A 24,911-nucleotide genomic window follows, 5' to 3' on the forward strand; every position below is an offset into this window, starting at 1 on the left:
GGAATCACCTCGAGAACCACTCACTATGGAAACTGCAATATTTCTCTCGTTCTCTAACTTCTTGCGCTCTCTTATTATTTATCTTCGTTTCTCTCTCTCTCTCTCTTTAAATCCCACGCGCCTCACTCTTTCTCTTTTAGACAATAACGACCCTTGCGAAGACGGGTTGATCGTTATTCTTTCAAAGAACATCCTTTCAGCCAACTCACCACGGTTACATGTCTAGCCTCCTCTCTGTAAGATAATAATGCTTTGTGTTATACGAGTAAAGGTTATTTTGAAGTTTTGCAATGATAACTCTTTGGAAATGGATTTTTTCTGTTTTTTTTTTTATTTGACTTGATTTACGTCGATACGTATTTTGAAATTTTTTTATTGACTCTGGGTAAAATTTTGTAGCAGAGGTTCGCACGTTTATTAGGTACTCGAGGATGCAGATGCTGAAGATGCAGGAGACGGGGAGTTTGAAGATTTTGAATTATTAAAAAAAGGAACGTTTTAAAATGCATCTAGTTTAGAAAAGGATATCAACTACCATTCGACTCGGCAATATATCTTTTTCGTTCTCATACACGTAAATTTCCGTCCCCTCGCACTTGCGGCGTGTATAGCATATTTAAAAATTATGAATCAGGCTCCTTCCTCGTAGAACTATTTTCTATTACCAATAGTTTTTCCCAAGGCTAATGAATGATTTTTCATTGACTTTCGTTGATTTACCATACGTTACTCTTGGCCAAAAATCATTGACAAGAGGAAATTTTCTTACGGGTTTTCTCTGATCGATGGATCAACAGTGACAATTGTTTGGATCACGTTTTTGAAATGACGTCTCTGGAGTCTTTTAAAACACTTCTTCAAGATGCCTTTCAGGCAACTGTGCGCTTAGTGTGGACCTATAGATAGTATCGCCATCTAGCGGCAACCTAAAAGTACTAAGAGCGACTGAAATTCGTGAAATTTTCACTTTTTCTTCCCACGCGGAAACTGAGAGGCTGTAGTTTCTGTCTTATCAGAGGACGATAACTTGCAGGGTCGGTAACATAGTTCGAGGGTTACTTCCCTTTAGACGTTACTTCCCGTAGACAAATAAGATGTCACCGGAACTCAGTGCAGTCAGGAAGAGGTATTATATAGAGTATAGAATAGATAGAAAAGAAATATATATATATATTATTAAAAAAAAGTAAATTTTGATAGAAACCATTAAATTTACAATGTACCACAGTAAATTTCATGATAAAGCAGTATTATTGTTTATTGGTATTTCAAAACAAAAAAAATTTCACTGTAACCTGATTATTCAGCTTGAAATAATATCTGACGATAAACTTGTATTCCTTCGATTATAAATTGATTCACAAAGATTAACTGTAAAATTTCCTACGATGGAATTTCCGAGCTGCCAAGTCATTAAACGCACCAACATAAAAGATGCAGTCAGAAGTTATTTTTGACGCATGAAAAAAAAAAATGCTTAAGAGCAGTACGCGAATAAAGTAAAAGTCACAAGTGGTATTTCCGTATAATAAAGATCGAAGAGACAACTCGATGACAAATTTGCAATCCCCCTGGAATACCTTTCTCCCGTCCACTCAGCATCCACAGTCAAACTACAGTGAAGTCCGTACAATTGTTTTCGAAAAATTCTAACCTCGCGTGACAGTTAAAAAACAAAATAAATTCCCAGTGACTGATGCCAAATTTAACAAAAACCAAGGGTGGTACTTTGCTGAAACAATTTTGTGAAAATTCCAAAGGGATTCGCGTGGCGAGACGGTACTCCTCCAAGATAAATAAATGCCGCGTTTCTATAGTCGGTCTGGGGGGTGTCGGCAAAGGACTCGCCCACCTTCTCAAGATGTACCCAGCCAATATCACAGAGCTCAGACTGTGCAACCGGAGTGACCCTGAGGGCATGGTCCAGGATCTCAGCCACATACCGACTAACGTGAGGACCCTGGGTTTCGCGGGAGCCGAAACCTTATCGGAAGGACTGCGCGATGCGAATATGGTCATCGTGACGACTGGGGTCCCGCGAAAGGGAGACAATCCGAGAGAAGAACTCTTCGAGGTTTCCTGGTGCTTCCACCTGACATAATATACATGCAAAGAGGCACTGGAGTCTCTTCTTAGGCTCGAGTGTTTTTCGCATAAAAATTCTTTGGGGCTTTCCATCGCAAAAAAATATAGGAGCCAGCCGTTCTGCATTCTTAGTCAGAGATTCATCTCGCGAATCCTCTTATTTCTCAAGCTGCATAAACAAACCGTCTAACTTGCTGCCCGCATTACTTTTAGCACAACGCGAACCTCTGTCGAGATGTAATATCAGCTTGCGCGAAGAATTGCCCAGAAGCTTTACTGGCCATCGTATCGAACCCAGTGGACTCGCTGGTACCGCTGGCGGCGGAAGTCCTCAAGCATCACGGAGCTTACTGCGCCGGAAGACTCTTCGGCGTCTGCACTCTGGACCTGATGAGAGCCAGATACTTCTTCGCCGACGCCGTGGGGCTCAGACCTGAGAAAGTATACGTACCGGTGGTCGGAGGTCACTCGGAAAAGACAATGGTCCCACTGTTCTCCAGGAGCAGACCCAGACTCTTGCTACCCAGAGATCAGATACTGGAGCTGACGCAGAAGCTGCGTCTCGCTGGGAAAGGAATCGTCCTGGCAAGTATAATTTCATTATCAGTGGGACGAATCAATGGAGATTTAGCATTAAATAAATTCTCATTACCCAGGCAAAGAATGGTGAGGCTGGTTCTACCTGGTCCATGGCTTCCGGTGCCTGGTACTTTGTCCAAAGACTCTGTAGAGCCATAAACCACGCACCCCACGTCGTAGCCACGGCTTACGTGGAATCCGAGGTGAACAACTCGAGATTCTTTAGCAACGAGCTCCTCCTCGGTCCAGACGGCGTGGAGGAGAATTTGGGCTACGGTCCAGTGAGCGACCTGGAGGAGCAGCTGATAGCCGAGGCGATCATCCATTTGCAAAGTAGTATATCCAGAGGGAAAGAATTCGTCGCCAAGTTCACTGATGACCCTGATGAAAAATAATGACAAAGCCACCGCAGCAGATCCTATGGGATTAAAAAAGGGACGTGAATCGGCTCAGCCCAGCCTGGCCCCAGGAAGTCATCAATTTGTCAAGCGCGTTAAAGAAACATCGTAAAATCGGCGACTCTCGCCGAGGCTTTATTCCTTTTCGGATCAGTCGGTAATAACTCGTGGACTTGTCCGTTGAAATTAAGCGGGACGAGGAGGAAAAGCGGAGAAAAAATCTGTACAAGCCACAGGGACGGTGGGGGTTCACGGAATAACTGCTGCGTTCACGGCATCACGAGCTAACCCTACCTAAGACGCTTCGAACCTCTCGTACGTAGGATATTCTTAAAGCCCCTCTCAGGATCCTCGATGTACGGCACTGCGGACTTCATGCCCCACTGATTGCTGTTAGATAATCCGGAAAAAGAAAGAAAATAGAAAATCAAGAAAATTATCCCTCCGAGTCCCCGAGAGAACTTTACCAGATCGCCGAGTGCGTAATTTGCGAATGATCTTATAGCAGCGGACAGGACGCCACGGAGTAGGTGGCCAGTAGTGGTACTACAGGAAGAAACAGACTAAGGCGATGCTAATGAGAGTTCCTATCGTATTAGCAGTATCGACTCGTTTGCATGAAATTACCGACCGGTACCCATGTCGGAATCGTTCTTAACGAGTAGCTAGGAAATAATAATAATTAAAAAAAGAAAGATAAGAGAGTGCTTCCAGTACACGGTGAAAATCCAGTAACCAATCGTACCGTCGCTTCCATCCGGAAACCACGAGTATTAATCGTACTATCGTCCAGAGAGGATCTTTTTTTTAACCGTACAACTTGTTACCGACAATGGATACTCCAAGAGATCCACCAGTAAGCTATAGAGATAAATTTTAATCTGCGCCGTTTGACTCTGCCGTGAAACTAGATCGTGGCACGAGGATGGGATCGCCTGTCGGCGATGTCAGGATAAAGAGAGATCATTAGGAACGGTCGACTGATTGGCGCGCGGAGTCTGGATGCTGGAAAAGCTGCCGGCTTCTCCGGCCCTCGGGCCGATCTCTCTTAAGGTTCATGAACCCTATCGTTAATCACCCTGGCGTAGCGCGCTATGAGAATGGGTAGCGGATCTCTACTTCTGTATCCATGATCTTAGTGGGCATGATGAATATAGTGAATACGGTGAATATAGTGAATATATCGGATACGGTAGATACAATGCATACAGAATGTGGTATTATGCAAGCCAAACGTCATATGGTCTGTGCTTATAACACTGCTCTCTTCTCTCGAACCACCTCCTCCTATTTACTATCTGCTATCTCTTAGCTCTGATCTATTTGCTGGACCACTCCTCGCGATGTATCGTACTCGAACGAGCCATCGGACTGATGCAACTCTATTAATGACCGCTAAATTGCCTTTCAGTGCCGGCTCCTTGCGCGCCACTCAAATTGGCGCAATGCCGATCTGCAGCATCTTCCATCGAAACTAGAAAATAGAATGATCAATTTACTCTACAGTTATTCTTGGAGTTATTTTCTGGTTTTTCTTTTTTTTTTTTTTTATTAGCATATTGGACTCACGGTTTTCATATTTGCTCGGGCATTTTTTTTTTTAATGTTCAAGTAGACGCGATTTGTTATGACGTTTAGAAGTGGGTGGAGGGGATTGGTGTCGATGCGAGTTAAATCGATTTCTTGGAACAGCGCATGGAGAATCGATTCGCAGCCCTGTTGACTTTTATTGCTTGTTAAAGTATCCGAATATAGGACTTGCCGAGACTAATTTTCAAAGTAGTTGCGAGAAATGATATTACGTGAATAGTGTTTCATGACTGATCATATATATTTGTAATTTTCAATTGCGCAAAAATTAACGTTTAAATTCTATGTACGTGCGTATGCTATACATTTCAACGTGGGGTTACAAGCTGAAGGGTGGTTTCCCTGGGAAGTACCAAAAAATAAATAATTGGGATCCATCAGAATGCACAGTGAATCTATGGCCCAATGGCTTGTGACCTGCGGGTTCGATTCCCGATCAAAAAATTGTTTTTTTCAAAAATTGTTACAATCAGTACCAAAGTGCTACGTGGTACGTGTATGAAAGGGATCTTTCATTTATATTTAGGAGATGAGACGAAATAGAGTATTTATACGGTTCTTCGATTACTTTCAAGTATTTTTAACTGTTCATATCTCAGCATTGACCTATGTGCAATCGTTATTTTGGGAACTGTTTCTAAGAAGCTTTAAACATTCTTCCGAGCTTACAAAACTTCTCACTTGTTCTCATAGACGAAAGTAACATTTTTGGGATGACAGTTTGCAATCTGACAGATGCGGCGAATACTTCATAAAATAAATCCTCCTCTTGTGGATTTTACAAAACTTAACGACTCAAAGCTGAAATTGAAATTCCTCTCGCGTCTTTGCGCCCGGCACAGCCGCCAAACGTTCATTTCTGTGATACCAAGACGATCGGCTGAAATTCTTAATGACACTGACGACTGGCACGTGTTGTGGGACTAGCAGCATAATTATTATATCATCGTTTGACTTTAAATAATTCCGTAGAATAAGATATGAAAATTTAAAAAAAGGGATTCGTGAATAACAAATTTTCAAAAAAAAAATCTTCAAGGATTTTTAGACTACAGTCTGCAATGTGTCAGCCTATACTTTTCTTCTTTTACTCTCTCTTCCATCTTACCTTCCATCTCTGTGTCTCTCTCTCTCTCTCTCTCTCTCTCTCTCTCTCATTCTCTACCCAAATCGCCTTCGCGAGAGTCGTAACTTCAAGATGATTGATGCATCATTAATCTGACCGTTTAGGAACGCGTAAACGTGTCGTTGAGTACCCAACATTCATTCTCTACCCAAATCGTTACTCTCTCTTCCATCTTACCTTCCATCTCTGTGTCTCTCTCTCTCTCTCTCTCTCTCTCTCTCTCATTCTCTACCCAAATCGCCTTCGCGAGAGTCGTAACTTCAAGATGATTGATGCATCATTAATCTGACCGTTTAGGAACGCGTAAACGTGTCGTTGAGTACCCAACATCCTATTGAATAGCTCTCTGTGTTTAGGTCGCACGTTTATGAAGTCAGTTTCCTAACCTGTGACCGACGATTAGCTTCCCACTGCCGACAGCCATTCTAAAGATGGATATTCGTAATTAGTCTCAGTGATTCGTCTTCTCGTGCCTTACCTGTTTCTCTCATTCTCTTTGCTCTTTTCTTCTGTCCCTCAATGTATCCAGCGCATCCACGCCAATTTATCTATAGACTGAAAAGAAAACGTCAACAGTCACAGCGCGTTTCTAACCTCGCATAGAAATGTCATGGTACGTCGGAGTTTTCGTGCGATTCCCGCCGCTAGAATAAACCAAACGGCAGGAGATTTTGATTTGACGGAAAAGATCGTAGCTTAACGAGGATTCACGAAGTGCGGATGTGGCAGAGACTGTGAAATACGTATGCACTTACGTAGGTACGAACGTCGAACCGTCAACGGTGCGTGTTGATTCAGACACGACGTGTTGATATTATTACGGGAGATTGATGAACTCTGCTCACGTATTGACGTTAACGTTAAATCAACTGATTGGACGCCATACAAGCACGGAAGCTTCCTCTGGAGTTTCGTAATTGAACCTTTTCAAAAAGTCTGGCATCACTGACTCCCGTACCACGTCGGTAATTTACCGACCCGACGTTTCCTCGGTTAGTTCCAGTTTCGAATTCTCCGTCGTGCAGTATCGTTTAGGTAACCTTAAAACAACGTGTAGACCGAAGCAATCGTAAGGAGCTTTCGTCAGGTTATGTGGTTTAGACGTTTAGAGAGTAGATACGCGCTTTGGCAAAGATCGAGAGGGAGTTTCCTGAGAATTGTCTCTTTATTTAACCTCGGTCTAGATCACGTGTCTAAAATTAGTCAACCCTCTGTACTGACACGAGAGTACAGAGTCACGAAAAAGTTGACTTGCGTAGTGTTAATTGAAAATTAAGAAAAATTTCCATCCAGTCATTAGTTCGATTCTTTTATTAACATTTCAACAAATTTCTCTTATCGGATAAACAATTTTTATGTGAACAGGTAACAATTTTTATGGGACTTTAGTTATTGATATTGAGGATTTTGATATTTTTTTCTTATTTCACTCGTCTGAAATATGGCTCGTACATGCCAGGTGACGCGTTGTCATGGTAGCGCCTTAAGCTGCCTCCACACTGGCGCACTCGCAGCCTCTATAAAGTCAGTGCTCGCTCAACGCTTGCCGTCAGTTTTACATTAGAGTTCTCCAAAGTATGAGACGCACGCGGTTTCTTATCTCGCTTCCATAAATTCACAAAGATTCGGGTATGATAAAGGAACCAACAATACTGCGTCACGCATACCTGTCCAGCTACGTAACGGTGTCAGCTTGATTTCCCGTACACGAGAGTGTCGATTGAGTCGTTAAATTTTCAAAATAACATTTGAAGAATCTTTTTCGTGTAAAATTCATTAGAAGTGTATGGCCCATTGTATATACGTGTTATCGCGGCTGAAACGGAATCAATGCGGTGTCGATAACAATATTAATAATTTATAAGGAAGTCGGAAGAAGGAAAAGAAACGACTCGCCGGTCTCTGCGTGTCTTTGAGATTCTCCCGGGTCTCACTGGAAATAAAATTAGCCTTGCAGTGATCGCGTGAAACTTTATTAATTTATTATTCGCTATACAAACGCTTGACCCGGCTATTAGCTAGGCCCGTTTTCATTAAAGGGAGTTTATGCTCTCTAATTAATGGAGCCTTTTTAATTAATCTACCGAGTCCCTAATCTCATCAAGACGCAACTCGGCGATGCTTGGATGCGTGGCAGAAGATGCAATGAAATTCCGAGTGCATTAGCTTCCCTCGTCTATGTATATTTTGACATTAGACTCGAGACAATGAAAACTTTGCCAATTTCTTGTTGACCCGACAACATGAGATATTCATGAACAAAGGTGAAAGGCCGATGCAACAGGTAAGTTGCATATACGAGGATATACGGTATCCGTTAATTTTTCTCGTTGACACGATAAAGATTTTTTATATGAAATTTGAAAAAAAAAAGTCCAATATAAGACATATCGTAAATATGTTTTTGTAAAGTTGCATCGACCTCACGCAATTTGAAAAATGTAATTTTCTAAAAATACGAAAAAAAAAAAAGAAACTAGTACCAAAAAACGTGAGTGTAGAATATGAATGAAGTAAATGGGAAATTAGGTATTGCTATAGGCTCTGTAAAAAGAAAATATTTGTACACGCCTCGTATACGTGTAGGTAGGGTGTTTAAGGCGGGAAAAGGGGGCGAGTTTAAAAGCCTTCGGCACTGCGCGACACGGTATTGTCACGACAGTGGCAATAAAATAAACTAAAGGCGCGCGCGGCCAGTTCCTGAGTTCATAAGTAAACATAGAACTAATTTATCGAAGCGTGGTGTCGCTCTTCATGGAATTCGTTATTTGTGGAGTCGATTTTAAAAATAGCGGACAATTCGGCTCGCGGCCGATATCACGAATTCCCAGGTATTCCCACCTACGCCCACGTGTTCCTACACGAGTCCCAGCTCCGTCCACAACCTATCCCTACATCTTTCTTACAGGAAGATCCAACCGCTTACACGTACAGCGACGCTACCAAGCAAAGTCTCATTAAGGCGATTTCCATGTCTACGTACGCAACGTGCGTGATACGTGCCACGTTGTATGCAAGGAGGAAGAACCCAAGTAGCCCTGGGCTATGTACATATGTAAAATTCCGAGCGTTCAATTGCCTCGACAAGGATTCCGCGAGCGAGTCAAACGAATTTCGCAACCGCGCTTTACGTGTACCCACTGACGCACGTGAGAACGAACCTTAAGCCTAGGAATACCGGACAGGATACATATCGTAGTTGTCAATCTTACGTCAGGATGACAGAAATATTTGGACACGGAATATTCGATTACGATTACAACCAAACGGAATTTTAGCAATGCGGATTCTCCGTGTCCTCCCGACGAGCCGGTCAATTAAATCGCCGATTAGATATGCGCATTGCGATTAATGCGTAGCTGCACCTGCTGCTGCCCAATTATTCACCGCAAATCCGGACACGTGTTCCATCAATTAATTCTCGTGTCTATATTTATGTTTTCTATTTTTTTTTTTTCAAGATTCCACGAGGATGTCAAATCTGAATTTTGGCTAGAACTCAACGAATGTCACATTTTGTGACACACTGTGATAACATATCGGTCAGCTTTCCCAGAATTGACAGTAATGGGCGTACAGTGAATTACGTGACAGTCATGTGAATTGAGTGAACATCGGTCTTATCCAAAGTTTTCGCAAAGATCCTTCGCGGACTGTTTATCGGTGTGAAAGCGCTTGAGAAAATATGAAAAATCAAAATTTTCATTAAACTACTCGATCGTGCGACAATTCTTGGAAATACCAAAGGAAGACATCGTTCCAGAATGCAACGACTATTTCTCCCACTGTTACTTCTCTGCCTGCTGGTAAGACACAATTTTATATTTAACACGACAAATAAGCAAAGCCAACAATACGCAGATAAGAATTTACGAGAAATCGAAAAAATGTAATTTTTTTTTCAATTCTAATAGCTAATATTCTATCTTCGAGCAAGACGATAGTCGTTTTTTGAGGTAGTAAAAAAAATTACAACAACAGACAATTTCGTTGTAAGGAGAGATAAGGCATGAAAATCTTAAGAGAGCGTTCCCTTATCTGAACTCTCGTTGAAAGTGTATTCTGTAATGTGTACAAGACACACAGTTCGTCTAAAAAGGTAGACATACGTAACATACATCCCAATCCCTTAGAGTCACGTAGCAGCGCACGTTAGACACGCCGACGAACTGGTGAAGTTTCTCGCAAAATAAATTTTCTAAAAGAAGAATGAGACGAGGAAAGAAAAAAAAAAAGAAATCGGCAGCCATCGTAACTCCTATCGCATACGTGGGATCGTCCATCGTACGTAAACATACATACGTACGTAATAAGCCACGTGAGTGGTTACGTAGTCATTTTCGAATTTGAACGGAAGACCGATCGAAAAATGCCGGAGAAGAATTTTTTTATTAGAATTGAAATGAGTTACAATCGATCGCGCGATCCGTGATATTAATTTGGTCCAGCACGATACAGCATCTCTCCAGCAGAATTCACTGACGTTCATCCATGAACGTATATACATATATATATATATCATAATACCTCGTTGCACGAAAAGTGTGGAACGATCTTGGCAACGATCTCAACCGACGAGTCCTTGAGTTTTGAATCAGTCTGTACCGTTAGAATGTGATAACAATGATTCTTCAATAATTTTAACTCCCAATCACGATCGCGCGCATAGCGCCGTTACAAAGGAATTTACGTTCTTTCAATATTCCTATTAGACGGTCGAGACCCACTTGCGGCAATAACGAATTTTCATCAATGATATTCACGAGCTTCCAACTCGCTGACCTAACATCGATGTAATTATTGCGTCACGGTATAGCGAGATCAAGTTCGATTCTACGCTATGACTGATCAATGAGCTTCCATTTACTATCGTTGGGTATCGCGATGAAGAAGCTATAGTGATAGTTGGTAACGCTGCGAGAACGATTATAATTCTGAATGGTGTCGCTGGAATCGATGGCTCCGTTTCGTGGCTCGAGCAGGATCCAGATAAGATAAGGAGGTATATAGTGAGCTAGAGAATTTTATGACTGTACTACTCCCTGTGTTGGTGTAACGGTCTTCTTCAGGTAAAAATAAGAAATTACGAAAAAGTTATGAATAACGTTAGATTGGCCTGACGAAGATTGTGGTACGGTGTATATAGGTTTATATGTGTATGGGTGCCAGGCATCAGAGGCTAGAGAATAGCGCAGGCAAGAAGAGGGTGAATTAACGCAAGAAGGAAAACATCCATTAAGATTCCTCGGTAAGTAAGGATGGAGCGTGTGCATCTGTGGCACCCTGTGCGCGCGAGGCCTATAAAGCGTATCTATAGGAAACGTATATAAGGTGGCGCCTGTCGAGAAATATTAACCCTCAATCGTCTTGATCGCCGGCGGTCTTGACTATTGCGATATGACGTAACTAAAAAGGTTAAGCGCGTAGAAGCAGCTTCGGGAAGGCAACGCGCACAAGGCATCCAGCAACCAGCAACAAGTAATCAGCTACCGTCTAACGTAGCTGCTAATGCGTATTCTTAGAACGGACTATCTTTCACCAGCCTGCAACGTTCATCCTTGCTACTTATTAGATTCTACGTATAATACGGTCTGTTTGTTACTTTTCATATAATGCCGTAGAATGCATTGAAAAATTGAGGAATCAGTCGAGTGCCCGTAGACTTGGGTTTTATTTATTAAAAAGTAACCGAGAGCCGAATTACCGTGGCTCCGTGCTTTGGGCAGATGGTTTATATTTTCTGGTGACTGGACGAGCCTCAAAGTATTTTGACTTGGCTGACAAATTAATTTATTAGTCTGCTTCGCTGACGTCTCTTTGCGCGATATAAATAATTAATGGAATCGTAATTATTTAATGTACGGACATTGTGGAAATCTTCAGCGGGTTTTCGTTCCTGTCAAAGCATGTGCCCTCCTTTGGCAGCTGCGGCCATGTGGTACGGAGATCACGTACGTGGATACGTACAAACGCGTGTGGTACTGATTGCCAGTATCTTTACAATAAATCATTCCGCCATTCCATCCCACCTTAGTTCACTCCAGCGCCACTACCGTCCTTACCGTAATAATAATCATTATCGTGACCGTCCAGTTTCTTCAAAACGCCCTTAACGTTCGACTACTTCAATTTATGATTTTTAATTTTCACGTCTTTTAGATTCTATTTTTTTCCCTTGTGTTTTTAACCTTTTAAATAAACTCCTGGGTTTATTCTCTTTTGCATGACTTCGTAAATAGGATTATCATTCGTACGAGAGCTTACTGCTAGCTCGTTGCGACTAGGATTTACTATTTGCTCTAAGGCCACAGAGAGACCGGGCGAACTCACGACCGAATACAAATTGTGCTTGTCAATCGAAATCGGATTGGTAACGCAGCGTTATGGCTATTTGGCTGTGACTGGTCAGTGGGTCGCAACGCAATTAGATGCAACTCGTGGCAGTGCAATTAATAACGCAAGAATACGAGGGCAAGCGATTCATAAAACTAGCCTAATCGTCTATTTGACAAACGAGGGAGGCCCGAACAAACGGACCCATTGTACTGTTACGGCTGGCCCATTTGTTACCATCATGATTTTCAAACGCCTTACACGCAACTCGCAACGCTTTGTCTCCCGTCCCCTCTCAATGTTTCCTAGGATTCGTCGCCACTTTTCTTACCTTTCTTTTCTTTATATCTCTCAGAGGTTATGGTTGCCGTTGACACTTCTCGTACGCCGTCGCTACTTTCGATCCTTCCGCATTTAATTCCTCTGTCGGACGCAGCGACTGTGCTGCCATCTAGCCAGCGGCGGTGCAATGAAACTTCACGATTTGTCAACTTACCATAAATTCCTCGTCGATCATCGGAATCATTGATAAAGATGACTCTTTCAATGGAATGATCATATGCTAAGATCCTCACGATCTTATGCATCGTATCTATATGAAAAACACTCAGCCTCAACTCGATGCTGGAAGCTCGCAGAGTTTTTGATAAACACGATAATAATTAATCTCAACCAATGATAAGGGATCCCACGTAATATGAATCTTTCCATAGAACGATGATTCTTAATAGCAGTAGACTCAAAAAAATCTTTCAACTTTCCTCATTTTTCTCTCTCATCCCTCTCCAATTCCTCTTTACTCTCCCTTTTTTAATTTTCCTCAACCTCACACACGGTCCTACACGAGTATCTATTTGCAACGCGCGCTCCGTCACACTTGTTGCTTCGCGCTCGATTAAATTGGACTTTTTTACATAAAGCCACTCCCTTCGCGACACTCCTTGTTCTGATTGGATTAACCTGGGATCGATGTCAACTTATGTCAATGTACTCGCGCCTTGCTTTTGGCCCATGATAATTCGATGAATATCGCATGAGCGAACTTCTGGCGGAATAATGGAAAAAAGGCAAATCTCAGGTAACAAAATAAAATTCGCACAATACATTTTGATATTCGCATATCAAACTCTGCCTCGCCCAGCTATAAATATATATATATATATATATACAATCGTACAAGTCGAATAAAAAAATGTTCCATCTTCTTATACCGTATTGTAATGTATTTAATATTTATGCGTTACGAATCGTCACGTGGCGCACCAGCATATGCCAAGTAGCTCGAACAACACTTGTAACGTCCCAAGAAACGAAATACTGCTCGCTCGTAAATTTACCATTAATGTCTACTCGGTAATGCAAGTGGGTTGCCAGGATCCCCCCATGTCACAACGTGTTTGCCCTCAGATAAGAAGAGACCCGCTGAAACTGTGAACGTGCATTGTGCCACGTGATTTTATTTCTTTTATATACATCTTTTACACACCATAGGACGAGCCTAAGCGATAGGAGTGGCTGATCTTATTTCGAAAATGTTGACTGTCAGGAAATCAAAGGGAATTCCTTCCCTATAGATGTATACGTATACATACCCGTTTGTAGGCGGACACCACATAGCGTAAGCACTCAGAAAAGTGTTACGCGTGGCGATCTCGTAAAAGGTCGTTCACAAAAATAACAGTCCAAAAATAAAGCCGATAACGATGTGATGCCTCGGGGTGGAAGTTCAACATCGTTAATCTGGATTACAGGCCGATGTTGTGTTTATCGCGAGACACCTAAGCCCACCTCGTTAACTCCTACTGGCTTCGTCAAATTTGCCTTCTGCCCTGTGGCCGCTTACTAATATGCAACGGTATTCCGCCCTTTTTCCTATCCTCGTTTCGTCACTTCGTTCCTCCTGCACTCGGTCATGTTTTTTAATTGAAGTTTCCCGTCGGTAACTCAGGGATCCTTCTTACCACTTCTTACGGTACTGTCCAACACAACTGGCGATAAAAATTAATTTAAAAAAAATTTTTTTAAAACTTTAATTACAAAAATGGCCTAACGAGTGTTCTCTTATTGTTTATGTGTCTCCAATGCATGAATGCACGTACGTAACTGTTGGTCATTTCGCGTATTTCCTTAGTTATTTCTATTGACTGTTTCGCGTGAAAACACGAATTGCAGTGCAATTATTCTTAGTACGTGGGTGTAAGTTGTATACTTTTCCGGATGGGGCACTTTGGCTTTAAAGCTTGAACAATTAATGAGGTCCTCGACTCCGTATACAGAATTTATTTTTCTCGACCTGACTATATACAATTTCAGTAAAACGGGGAAAAAATTGTTTCGCGTCACTGAAATACGTAGAATTTATAAAAAGAAGGACACTGCCACGAGATCCAGCTGCCATGAGAATAAACGAAAGAATTAACCGAGTTGCACTTTACTTTCGTTCCAGCGTCGCGCGGACATTCCTGCCTCGTATATTTATTTCGGATTAGCCTGACTGAGACGACGTGCGATAATGCTCGCGTAAATTCAACTTTATTCGACCATTCGGTTTAATTCATGGACTTGCATTAGCATACACTTCATTTTAGTATACGTATCAAGAGTCAGAGCCTACGATGCATTTTAAATGCACCTCACGTCCTTACTTTTCGTCGGAGGCTTTACCAAATTTCTTTTCAGCGGCTGTATATTCCCCGGGCAACAATTTATTCTGTACTTTACGATATATCTCTGTTTGGTAGATACTAAAAAAAAAGCTATCCAGCTTCCACGGGACGGTCCTCTTTGACAGCTGTCATGCGATAGCTTCGCCAATTGGCAAAAGAATCTTTTCCTCCTATTTAAAACCATAAGCACGCGTATGAATTTCGCCCCATACAAAAATGAATCCGGCAAACGCACGTGTAAGCAAGTCAAACTTCGAATCAGTTCGATACACCAGAGGATAATGTTTATTGGCAGCATCGAAACTACAATAAACCAAAAATTAAGATCCTGAATTCCCCAGTGGAGAAGATCCGGTTTAAAGAAATTTTACGAGTACCCGCGTATCACGTGTCAAGCTTCTCGTCCAATGGGCTGATCGACAAGTATCGAATAAAAGAATTAATTCCAGCATCAAGAAACCCATAAGACGACAGTCCTCATGAGTAACGACATTACTTGTTGCAGAATCTAATGACGATTGGGACTGGACGTCTGATCGATGGAATTTTCACGGAGCCGAGATTGGAGCCTGGATACAATTTGGTGGCGACCATTCCGCGCGGAGCTTCCGCACTGAACGTAACGGAACTACGTCACACGCAAAACTATCTCGGTAAAGCACATAAGCCGCCACCTTGCGTCACTCCATCTCGATACGCTGTAGCCAAAGTCAGGTTGCAGAATTGAAAATTGCAAGAAGATGCTGCAGCTGCTGAGCCTAGCAGACGACAAGCTATAAATTTTAAATATGCCTGTACCATTATGATTACAATATGTGTATCCGTGAGTGCTTTCCGCGTGCGTTTAAATAACGTTGACAAGCCCTGCGTAAATCTGCGCGATCGACAAGGATCGTTCCGACCTCAATGAATCTTTGGTCAAATTTATGAACGACACTGACCTACCCGACAGCACCTGTCAGAAAGGAGCAAATTTTACGACCTGCTCCTACAGTCACTGCTAAAAATGATCCCGATAATCCGGACTGACCCTGCCCATTATGGGTTTCCTCTCACGTGCTGAGCTTGTTCGAGAAACATCCGGTTACCGGAATCTTTTTTTTCGATCTTAAGAAATTTCGTAAATTCATCCAAAGGATTCACTGCGCTACCGGTCGATCTCCCTGATACGTCGCTCGGTGTGCATCAACCCAAAGTCTCACTCGCGTTCGGGTCTTATGCGTAGCTGAGTGCGACTTGCCAAGATAAAGGCGCCGCTCTGAAACGAGTAGCCGTTATATTACGTGGATAGTGAATTGCTTCGTTAACGACACCGCGGATCCTAAGTGGGCGATAAATAAAGGCGAATGCCCAAGAAATCAGCGAGGTTACGCTTACGAAAGCTCTACGGGCGGTCAGTCGGCCACTTGGCCGGTTACTCCTTGGTCTCTCCCTCTCGAGCGACCTCGACGTTGTACGTGCTTCCTACAGCTCGAAGTAGTGCGTTGCGTATGCACCGTTAGCAATTGCTCTCAATGTAAGACGCATTGACGGAATTAACGTAGCGGCAACCGTCGTAACTGCCCATTCGTCAATTTCATTGGTCAACGCCCACCGGTCGGTTCGACGTGCCGCTGGGTTAGTTGGTAGGGCGCCTTTAAGCTTCGCGATAGAAAATTACGAGTTTCTATAGTAACGACCAATAAGGTACGGTTGAGGTCTGTTTAAGTTTTTCCTCTCCGATCGTATACTCTTCCTTGTAAAAGCGATCGACATACTTATTCGATCGCTTCACGGACAATTAACCCAGGCTATGGTATTATAATTGTGGGTCACCCTTAAGGCGCGATATCGACGTGCGATCCACGCTGCTTGGCTGAGCATGAAAATAATAAAGGGAGCTTGTGGCACTTTGTTCGAGAACACGGTGCAGCAATGCTGAGTTATGCGTCTGGAGTTTCGACAGTGTCCTGGGCGACAGTCGTTCGAACCGATTGAAAACGCGTCTTGCTCGACAAGATAAGGCAAATAGCTCGGGAGTAAATAAGAAATAGTGAAGCGAACGGCACGTTCTCGGGCGACCGGCCAAGCCTCCTTTAATCGCACGCACCGATGCAATATGCAAATCGATCGGCGCCTCTAACGGCCAGCCACTTACTTTACCTGTCGTTTCAGTCCTCTTAACGCGCCGGATTAACGAGATTAACGAACTCATGGACGTCACTGTCGCTTACATGCGGATTCAGGGAAATGCATTAATTCCTCGTCAAGTTGATATTTAACGTTCAAGCGATCGCACGAAGTCGACGGAATTTTGCCAATGAGAATTTTGCAATTTTTTTGAATTTTTTTTTTTGAGTAAACACATTTTTTCCTTGAAAATATTCGTCATTCGTGTAATAATTGTTCCAGCCATAAGGCTAAGGGACGGCAGCTTCCTTATCAATGGTAACTACAACATCAATTGGTCTGGCGAGTACGAGGCAGCCGGCACGACTTTTGTCTACTTGCGACAAAGTTCCCAGCACTTGGAGAGTTTCGCAGCAGCTGGACCATTGACCGAGCCTATTGACGTTATGGTAAATAAATGATCAAAGCTTCTCTCGTGGAGAAACCAGGACGAATGGAAAGTGCAAATCTTCCAGAGACGTAACAAGGAAATTGACAAGTAGAAAGAGTGGCGTCGCAGCCAGCCAAAGTGAATGTTCTAGAATCGTAGATACTCGAGATAAAATAACATACGAATGCGGGTGGTCGATTATCTGATAACGAATACTCCCAATTAGAGTGGAACTCGTTAGCAAGTACGTTAAACGCACGCGAGGGACGCTGTTAGATCCTATAAATCGCTCGCTTCACGTACGATCGATCGATATCTCAAATTCCTCGAGCCTGTCTTCTACCAGACACACGTGGATCCATTCAGCAAGTTATGCAACGAGCCGCGATACTCGTCTTGGAAATGCATCATAATTTCCAGCGAAGCCGCTGAGAGAGCGATGCATCTTTGTTTAGCGAGCCATGTTAAATCTGCATGGACCAGAAGTCGTTTTATTCGCATAGGCGCCTGCGCGCATGCGGCTAAGGACGCGATGCATTTAATGCAGCCAATCCACTAGGCTATCGGAAGGTTTATTGGCCCCTTGGAAACTGCCGGTATTAGCATTTCCATCTATCTATCTATTGGCTGTGTATCATTGAGTAAGTGGGTTAGACTCTGGTTAAAATCAAATCGGCATCGCATAGAATTGCAGAGAATTGCATACAGTCAATACTGCGCAGGCTGAATTTCTAGCATTGCAGTCAATGACGCGTTGGATGCATCAACCGGATCCAATAATAAATCTGATCTGCTAGCCTGGTTCCATTGCATTATTCTCCATCCGTTTAGGTCCTGTACCAAGAACCGAACCCTGGAATCGTCTACCGTTACGTAATGCCACATGGTCCGAATCCATTGCAGCCGAATTCTCGAGCGACCTACGGCGCAGGTAAATAGGTACCTAACCTGAAAGTTGCAAGGAATTGCATTAATTGTCACGCGACTTTATCGAGACCCTCTTCCTGTTACAGCCCTGGGAAAGACTTCCGACTTCACGCCGCCAGGTCCTCATCAGAGAAAGTGAGTAAAAGCGATGTCACACCCGGACAATGCTTTGAAAATTTTTAAGAAGCTCATCAAAGTGGAATTGCTCTTTTGACCTTAACGAAAATTTCCACTCCGCGTACTTCGTTCAGTCGAACAGACTGTTTTAGCTCAAGATAGCTTCCACCGTTACAGGGCAGAGCCAGGTAGTCCGATGGTCCACGATGAGCCTCCAGCGCCACCGAGGAGGTTCCGAAAGAGGAAGTTCGTCTGGAAAGCAAGCGGGTTGACGGAGTGCAGTAAATCATGTGGCGGAGGTAAGGAATTCTTCGATGAACTTTTTACCAGGCTAAGAAACGCGGACGATGAACCGTCTTCATTGCGTCTAGGTGTTCAGAGCATAAAATACATCTGCGTCCGTGAACTGACTCAGGTACAGGTGCTCGAGAAAAGATGTCACGCTTTGGAGAAGCCAACCTCTTCTGGTGTAAAGTGCAACATCAAGCCATGCCCGGCAAAGTGAGTTCGATATGCGAGAGTAATGAAGAATGATTATTCCAAAATTATATTATTTTTCTATCCGTTCAGATGGCGCAGTGGACCCTGGAGCGAATGCTCCGTTAGTTGCGGGAGCGGTATACGTAAACGTGAATTGGAATGCGTCCAGGAAGTCAATTCCGTGCTGACGATCCGGGTAGCCGACGGTGCTTGCCTAGACCCAAAAACTCTTCCAACGAGCGAAAGCTGCACGATGCCAGAGTGCGACGAGCGTGGGAAAATCGCTCAGTCGAATCTTCCGTCGCCATATTGGAGCGTCGGAGGATGGTCTTCGGTATTTTGCCATCCTACTGTCCCTCTTTCTGGAGCTTCCATGAAATTTCTCATCCTTATTTCAGTGCTCGACGACCTGCGGTCTCGGAACGCGTAACAGAGTAATCACCTGCATTACTTCAGGGCGTCCTTGTTCCATGGATGATAAACCGGACGCCCAAGAGTCTTGCGACCCTGGACCATGTTTGACTAAGTCAACAGCGAGCAACGTAATTTCTTCAGGTTTTCATGGGCCCCAATGGCTGTTCACCGAATGGTCCCGGAAGGTAGATATTGTCGTAATCGTGAGAATCCAGTCTTGCTAGAGGCTTTGCTTCGTTTTTAGTGCTCTGCGGAATGCGGCACTGGGATACAGACCAGGAGAGTCTTTTGCGGAACTTCGAGCAGAAACGAATCCTGCGACGAATCGAATCGTCCTGATACTACGAGAACGTGCTCGAGCGACAGGGCCTGCAGCGGTCAATGGTTCGCAGGACCCTGGACCCAGGTTCTGTAAATCGATAGAGACTTAGTCATGGTAATAAGATCGTGAATAAACACAACCCTTTTTCCTACAGTGTTCTTCGACTTGTGACTTGGGTGAACAAACAAGGGAGGTTGCGTGTGTGACAATGTTGCGTGGATCACTAAGGGTTGTATTGGACATGAATTGTCCTGCGAGCAAACCTGAGCTGAAGAAACCCTGCAGAGGACCACCTTGTGCTCCATCCTGGTTCACGTCGGACTGGACACAGGTGGGGGCTGATCAACACTCGTCGGAGTAACTTATTGTATTTACGTATTCGCTTTGTTCCTCCAGTGTTCAAGATCCTGTGGCAAAGGGATGCAGAAGAGGGAAGTGAAATGTCTGTCGGTAAACGGACAAACGTTCGAGCAAGATCATGCATCCTGTACGGAAAACGAACGTCCTGCAGCGCGCAGAGCTTGCAACGAGTATCCTTGCAAAAGCAATCAGGACACGTACGGGGTTGAAAATTCGCACAGGGTGATGCAAGTTCAGAACGATCCGGAGATATCGAACGGTCAGATTGTTTTGTTTAATTAATTTAAATTTCATTCACTAACTGGTCCTTTTTACAGGTCTGGATGAGAATCCATTGTGCAAGGATAATTTTCCAAATTGCAACCTCGTCATGCAGGCTCGACTATGTGCTTATCCATTCTATCAGAAATCCTGTTGCCTCTCGTGCTCGAGCGCCAAGCAGGAAAATGAATGATAAATCTTTTTATAACTGGTAAAAAAGAAATATTCAAATTACTTAAAACACCTAGGGAGCAACTCGATTTGGAACGAAGCTCCTGTCGTGCTTGACAATAAGATTGAGATCTGATCTCTATATTGAATAAATGTGATTCGTAATAGCAACGCGATTATTAATAGCAATACAAAATTATTTATTATGATTTTTACTTAAGAACAATTTCGTGTTGTCATCAGTTACCAGTCCTGTTCGATACTGGATTTTTTCTATTGTTAATACCAATTTAGTACAGTTTACGAGAGCCAATTCTTAAAAATAACCCAAAAATCAAATTAAGTTTATTGACCAAATATTTAATGAAAGTTTCGCGAATTAACGCTACGCCCATAGCAGTGCTTCTATTTAGAGTCTAGAGTAGAGAGTATTAATAATACTTATAAGAATGCGAAGATGTTGACATGCGTTATCAGAAAAATATGAATTTTATAAATGTTATGCCGCTCAGGAATAACAGTAATAGTCGACTTTAGAATTAATGCGATGTCTACCATAGTTATAGTTAATAAGCTTCACGTATCTCGCTTTTTTCATGTTATCGTAATAAACGTAATATGATACTTTTCGGTAGTTGTTATTATTATTTAAGCAATACTTGAAACCAAGCTACGAATGTTTTTCGTTTTTATAAATAATTGACTGCTGGCAACACTTGGCAGTTCGGGCAGTTTGGCACGAGACGACTGATCGATCACTGTTTTGTCCCCTTAAACGCAACTGAAATAAGAAATTTTTCTTAACCTAGAACCATATTTGTTTGCATTCAAATTCGATAAGAATGCTGAAACGTTCTGAGGAGTGATAATGTTATCAGTTATATATGTTATTCAGCTATCATAACTTTGCTCATACGAGTATTTTCATAACTTGAGATTACTTACTGGCTGATACGGGACGTCAATTCGCATATAGTGACGAGTCATGCTTAAAGAACATTTTATTCTACTAGGCCGACGATAAGGACGCGGCTGACTTCTCAGCATTACTCGGCTGTATTACTCGTGGAACAATAATATGGTTATTATCACGGCAAATTATGCACAAAGTAACTAATTCATAACAGCACGTTTCTATCGGACTGCATTTCATTCTTCTGCAACTAAATGACCCATTGACAATCACACACTGATGTCAACTCCCACCTGTCAAATTACTATCAATTCGTTTCACGTAAACGACGAAGCACCAATTGGATAGGAAATTTTTAGAAAAGTTTCACGTGTGTTATCGTGTACAATTTTCAATAAGAATTTCATCAACTTAGACCAAAGTCTGCGAATATATTTTTATTGAGATTACAAAACACTCGTTATTCTGCATTTAATTAATGACATCTTCACTAATGACATTTAACTTGGCAAAGGTTTATCCACGGTGCCATTATGATCAAGTTGTCGGAGGTTAGGTAAGGTTACCATCCTTTATCGCATTTCGACCCGCAGATTTACTCCGTGATCTGGACACATTACAATAGTTCCAGGACTGTGCTTCACTGGAATTTCCGTTTTTGAGTTTGTGGAAAATCGAAATCGAGACAGTAAACTGACCAAGGCTACTTTCGCTTGAATCAAGCCGAATCTTTTGCCTGAAAAATAACAAAGAACAGTTAATATTTTAGGAAGGAAAACAGTTCTTGAAAAAATTTGATATTTTCGCCACGCACCAATGCATATCCTTGGTCCTTCGCCAAACGGAAGATAAGCGTGTGAGTGAATCTTTCCTTTATTTTCCTTACTAAAACGTTCAGGATCGAATTTCTCGGGATCAGGATATATATTAGGATCCTTATGAATACCCGAAACTGGAATGACTATTGCATCTCCTTTTGAAATGTGCAAGTTGGTTCCAGGCACATCGTATTCCCTGGTGCATTCTCGATTCAGTATCGGAAGTGTGGGATATAACCGCAAAGTTTCTATAGAAACGAAAAAAAAGGAAGTATATTAAAAATTCGAAAAATGAATATCTTCGTAATTCAAGATTCAAGGACCAACCGTCTACTGCCTGGGAAAGATATTCCATCTCTGCCAAACTGTCGTACGTCAGGCCGCCATGTTTCTTCAATGCTTGGTCTATGTCTATGTAAACCTTCTCTTGAATCTCTGGGTGACAGGCCATTTCGAAAATGCAGTACGTCACGGTAGACGAGGAAGTCTCAAAACCAGCTATAAAGAAGACAAAGGCCTGGGCCGTAGCTTCCGTCATTTCCAGCTTCTTGCTATCGTTTACTGCTGTATCAAACTGAGTTACTAAACAAAGTTACAATAAGTTCTAATTATAAAGAAAATGATAAAGACAACTCTCTTACCTTTCCCTTTGGGAATTTCGTTCGCGTCGTCAGTTTCAACGTATCCTTTGTCCATCAACTGCATCAGCATGTTCAACATGTCGTGCCGCTTAATGTTATTTTGCTTCCTGTAATTGACTGTATCACTAAATACTTTTGTGAAAAAATTGGTAACTCGTGTGTCTGTATGTGGCAGCTTCAATATGCGCAAAAGACTCGGCATAAAAAAAGATAACATAGCCATCAATGGTCTAGATGCGAATACCAATTGCCCACATCTTCGGAATTCGTTGTTCGGTTCCTTCAAGCTGTTGGTTTCCAAACCGAAAGCCACGTTCGATATGACGTCAGTGGTATATCTGTGCAGAAATTCGTCACACTTCTTATAATTATCAGACGATACTAGAAGAACTACTGTACAAATTATTGAATCGCCTCGAATAATACATACCTCGCCACGATATCCTTAATTTCCACAGTTTCGTCAATTTTCAAAACCTTCTCGACGCAATCGCCAAGTTCCACGCCGCATTGGTTCACAATGGGAAACATTTGCTTGATTTTGCCAGACGTAAAAGTCGGTGTCAATTTGGTGCGCAAATTCTTCCATTTCTCACCGGGAAGGCTAAACAAATGTCCGGAAAGTGGATCAACTTTCTCATCCACATATATTCCTCTGTCGTGGAAATGGGAAAAGTCCTTCGTCAGGACGTGACGAATGATCTCAGGATCATTGATCACCAAGGCTGGATTAATTGATATAAACATGCCAAAGTACGGGGATTGTCGATGCTTTGGCAGCTTCAATATGCGCAAAAGACTCGGCATAAAAAGGGATAACAAAGTCGTCAGTGGTCTTGATGAGAATACCAATTGCCCACATCTTCGGAATTCGTTGTTCGGTTCCTTCAAGCTGTTGGTTTCCAAACCGAAAGCCACGCTCGATATGACGTCAGTGGTATATCTGTGCAGAAATTCGTCACACTTCTTATAATTATCAGACGATACTAGAATAACAGCTGTACAAATTACTGAATCGCCTCGAATAATACATACCTCGCCACGATATCCTTAATTTCCACAAAACTGGAATGACTATTGCATCTCCTTTTGAAATGTGCAAGTTGGTTCCAGGCACATCGTATTCCCTGGTGCATTCTCGATTCAGTATCGGAACTGAGGGATATAACCGCAAAGTTTCTATAAAAAAGAAAAAAAAATTAAAGTAAATTAAAAATTCGAAAAATGAATATCTTCCCAATCCTAGATTCAAGGACCAACCGTCTACTGCCTGGGAAAGATATTCCATCTCTGCCAAACTGTCGTACGTCAGGCCGCCATGTTTCTTCAATGCTTGGTCTATGTCTATGTAAACCTTCTCTTGAATCTCTGGGTGACAGGCCATTTCGAAAATGCAGTACGTCACGGTAGACGAGGAAGTCTCAAAACCAGCTATAAAGAAGACAAAGGCCTGGGCCGTAGCTTCCGTCATTTCCAGCTTCTTGCTATCGTTTACTGCTGTATCAAACTGAGTTACTAAACAAAGTTACAATAAGTTCTAATTATAAAGAAAATGATAAAGACAACTCTCTTACCTTTCCCTTTGGGAATTTCGTTCGCGTCGTCAGTTTCAACGTATCCTTTGTCCATCAACTGCATCAGCATGTTCAACATGTCGTGCCGCTTAATGTTATTTTGCTTCCTGTAATTGACTGTATCACTAAATACTTTTGTGAAAAAATTGATAACTCGTATGTCCGTAACTGACATCTTCAATATGCGCAAAAGACTCGGCATAAAAAAAGATAACATAGACATCAATGGTCTAGATGCGAATACCAATTGCCCACATCTTCGGAATTCGTTGTTCGGTTCCTTCAAGCTGTTGGTTTCCAAACCGAAAGCCACGTTCGATATGACGTCAGTGGTATATCTGTGCAGAAATTCGTCACACTTCTTATAATTATCAGACGATACTAGAAGAACTACTGTACAAATTATTGAATCGCCTCGAATAATACATACCTCGCCACGATATCCTTAATTTCCACAGTTTCGTCAATTTTCAAAACCTTCTCGACGCAATCGCCAAGTTCCACGCCGCATTGGTTCACAATGGGAAACATTTGCTTGATTTTGCCAGACGTAAAAGTCGGTGTCAATTTGGTGCGCAAATTCTTCCACGTTTCACC

The 24,911-nt window shown here is 42.4% G+C and overlaps 5 protein-coding genes and 1 long non-coding RNA gene across 13 annotated transcripts in view; 2 read left to right on the forward strand and 4 right to left on the reverse strand.

Moving 5' to 3' along the window:
• The first annotated feature begins 1,251 nt into the window (after positions 1–1,251).
• Positions 1,252–3,365, forward strand: LOC107263210 (malate dehydrogenase, mitochondrial-like). Its single transcript, XM_025080584.1, has 3 exons — positions 1,252–2,074; positions 2,299–2,670; positions 2,742–3,365. Exons 1-3 carry the CDS (start codon positions 1,697–1,699, stop codon positions 3,057–3,059), a joined length of 1,068 nt encoding a protein of 355 aa, XP_024936352.1. The 5' UTR covers positions 1,252–1,696; the 3' UTR covers positions 3,060–3,365.
• LOC112493738 lies at positions 2,987–6,847 on the reverse strand. Its single transcript, XR_003058409.1, has 3 exons — positions 6,534–6,847; positions 6,257–6,333; positions 2,987–3,082 (listed from the first exon to the last, which is right to left on the reverse strand). It is a non-coding gene; the product is annotated as an uncharacterized LOC112493738 (long non-coding RNA).
• A 455-nt stretch (positions 6,848–7,302) lies between these two features.
• On the forward strand, positions 7,303–20,998 carry LOC107263258 (thrombospondin type-1 domain-containing protein 4). 8 transcript variants are annotated; one of them, XM_015730252.2, is made up of 14 exons: positions 7,303–7,407; positions 9,240–9,584; positions 15,283–15,430; positions 17,169–17,335; positions 18,148–18,247; positions 18,330–18,378; positions 18,523–18,659; positions 18,732–18,861; positions 18,931–19,174; positions 19,239–19,439; positions 19,499–19,660; positions 19,731–19,907; positions 19,973–20,195; positions 20,254–20,998. In XM_015730252.2, the coding sequence occupies exons 2-14, from the start codon at positions 9,543–9,545 to the stop codon at positions 20,388–20,390; spliced, it is 1,917 nt and encodes a 638-aa protein (XP_015585738.1). In that variant the 5' UTR covers positions 7,303–7,407; positions 9,240–9,542; the 3' UTR covers positions 20,391–20,998. The 8 variants fall into 8 exon arrangements, with proteins under 8 accessions (XP_015585738.1, XP_015585741.1, XP_024936350.1 ...); XM_015730255.2 differs by having other exon boundaries at positions 18,538–18,659; XM_025080578.1 differs by having other exon boundaries at positions 7,364–7,463.
• A 694-nt stretch (positions 20,999–21,692) lies between these two features.
• Positions 21,693–23,511, reverse strand: LOC107263260 (probable cytochrome P450 6a14; the record flags this gene model as incomplete). Its single annotated transcript, XM_025080583.1, is given in 5 exon segments — positions 21,693–22,017; positions 22,096–22,347; positions 22,427–22,663; positions 22,741–23,078; positions 23,171–23,511. Coding segments are annotated over 5 exon segments (1,332 nt in total), but the record flags the coding sequence as incomplete, so codon positions are not given.
• A 116-nt stretch (positions 23,512–23,627) lies between these two features.
• Positions 23,628–24,211, reverse strand: LOC112493740 (cytochrome P450 6B5-like). Its single transcript, XM_025080593.1, has 3 exons — positions 24,001–24,211; positions 23,776–23,919; positions 23,628–23,683 (listed from the first exon to the last, which is right to left on the reverse strand). The coding sequence occupies exons 1-3, from the start codon at positions 24,209–24,211 to the stop codon at positions 23,628–23,630; spliced, it is 411 nt and encodes a 136-aa protein (XP_024936361.1).
• LOC112493737 (probable cytochrome P450 6d5) overlaps positions 24,107–24,911 on the reverse strand; it is a 2,067-nt gene continuing 1,262 nt past the window's right edge. Inside the window, exons 3-5 of the mRNA XM_025080585.1 lie at positions 24,745–24,882; positions 24,315–24,652; positions 24,107–24,247 (exon numbers count right to left, since the gene is read on the reverse strand). Coding sequence (XP_024936353.1) covers positions 24,243–24,247; positions 24,315–24,652; positions 24,745–24,882 — 481 coding nt within the window. The 3' untranslated portion in view covers positions 24,107–24,242. The remainder of the gene's footprint in view (positions 24,248–24,314; positions 24,653–24,744; positions 24,883–24,911) is intronic.

The sequence above is a fragment of the Cephus cinctus genome, unplaced genomic scaffold (genome assembly GCF_000341935.2).
Source record: "Cephus cinctus unplaced genomic scaffold, Ccin1 Ccin1_scaffold0143, whole genome shotgun sequence".
Classification (NCBI taxonomy): Eukaryota; Metazoa; Arthropoda; class Insecta; order Hymenoptera; family Cephidae; genus Cephus; species Cephus cinctus.

Bases quoted from the DNA above. Each gene is read 5' to 3' on its own strand.
- LOC107263210 (XM_025080584.1), top strand. From the start codon at position 1,697: ATGCCAAATTTAACAAAAACCAAGGGTGGTACTTTGCTGAAACAATTT. The intron at 2,075-2,298 runs GTTTCCTGGTGC...CATTACTTTTAG, and splicing joins CGAGAGAAGAACTCTTCGAG to CACAACGCGAACCTCTGTCG. The intron at 2,671-2,741 runs GCAAGTATAATT...CTCATTACCCAG, and splicing joins CTGGGAAAGGAATCGTCCTG to GCAAAGAATGGTGAGGCTGG.
- LOC107263258 (XM_015730252.2), top strand. From the start codon at position 9,543: ATGCAACGACTATTTCTCCCACTGTTACTTCTCTGCCTGCTG. The intron at 19,440-19,498 runs GTAGATATTGTC...CTTCGTTTTTAG, and splicing joins TCACCGAATGGTCCCGGAAG to TGCTCTGCGGAATGCGGCAC. The intron at 20,196-20,253 runs GTCAGATTGTTT...TCCTTTTTACAG, and splicing joins CGATCCGGAGATATCGAACG to GTCTGGATGAGAATCCATTG.
- LOC112493740 (XM_025080593.1), bottom strand. From the start codon at position 24,211: ATGACGGAAGCTACGGCCCAGGCCTTTGTCTTCTTTATAGCTGGTTTT. The intron at 23,920-24,000 runs GTTGGTCCTTGA...TCTTTTTTATAG, and splicing joins TCTTTCCCAGGCAGTAGACG to AAACTTTGCGGTTATATCCC. The intron at 23,684-23,775 runs GTATGTATTATT...ATTTCTGCACAG, and splicing joins ATTAAGGATATCGTGGCGAG to ATATACCACTGACGTCATAT.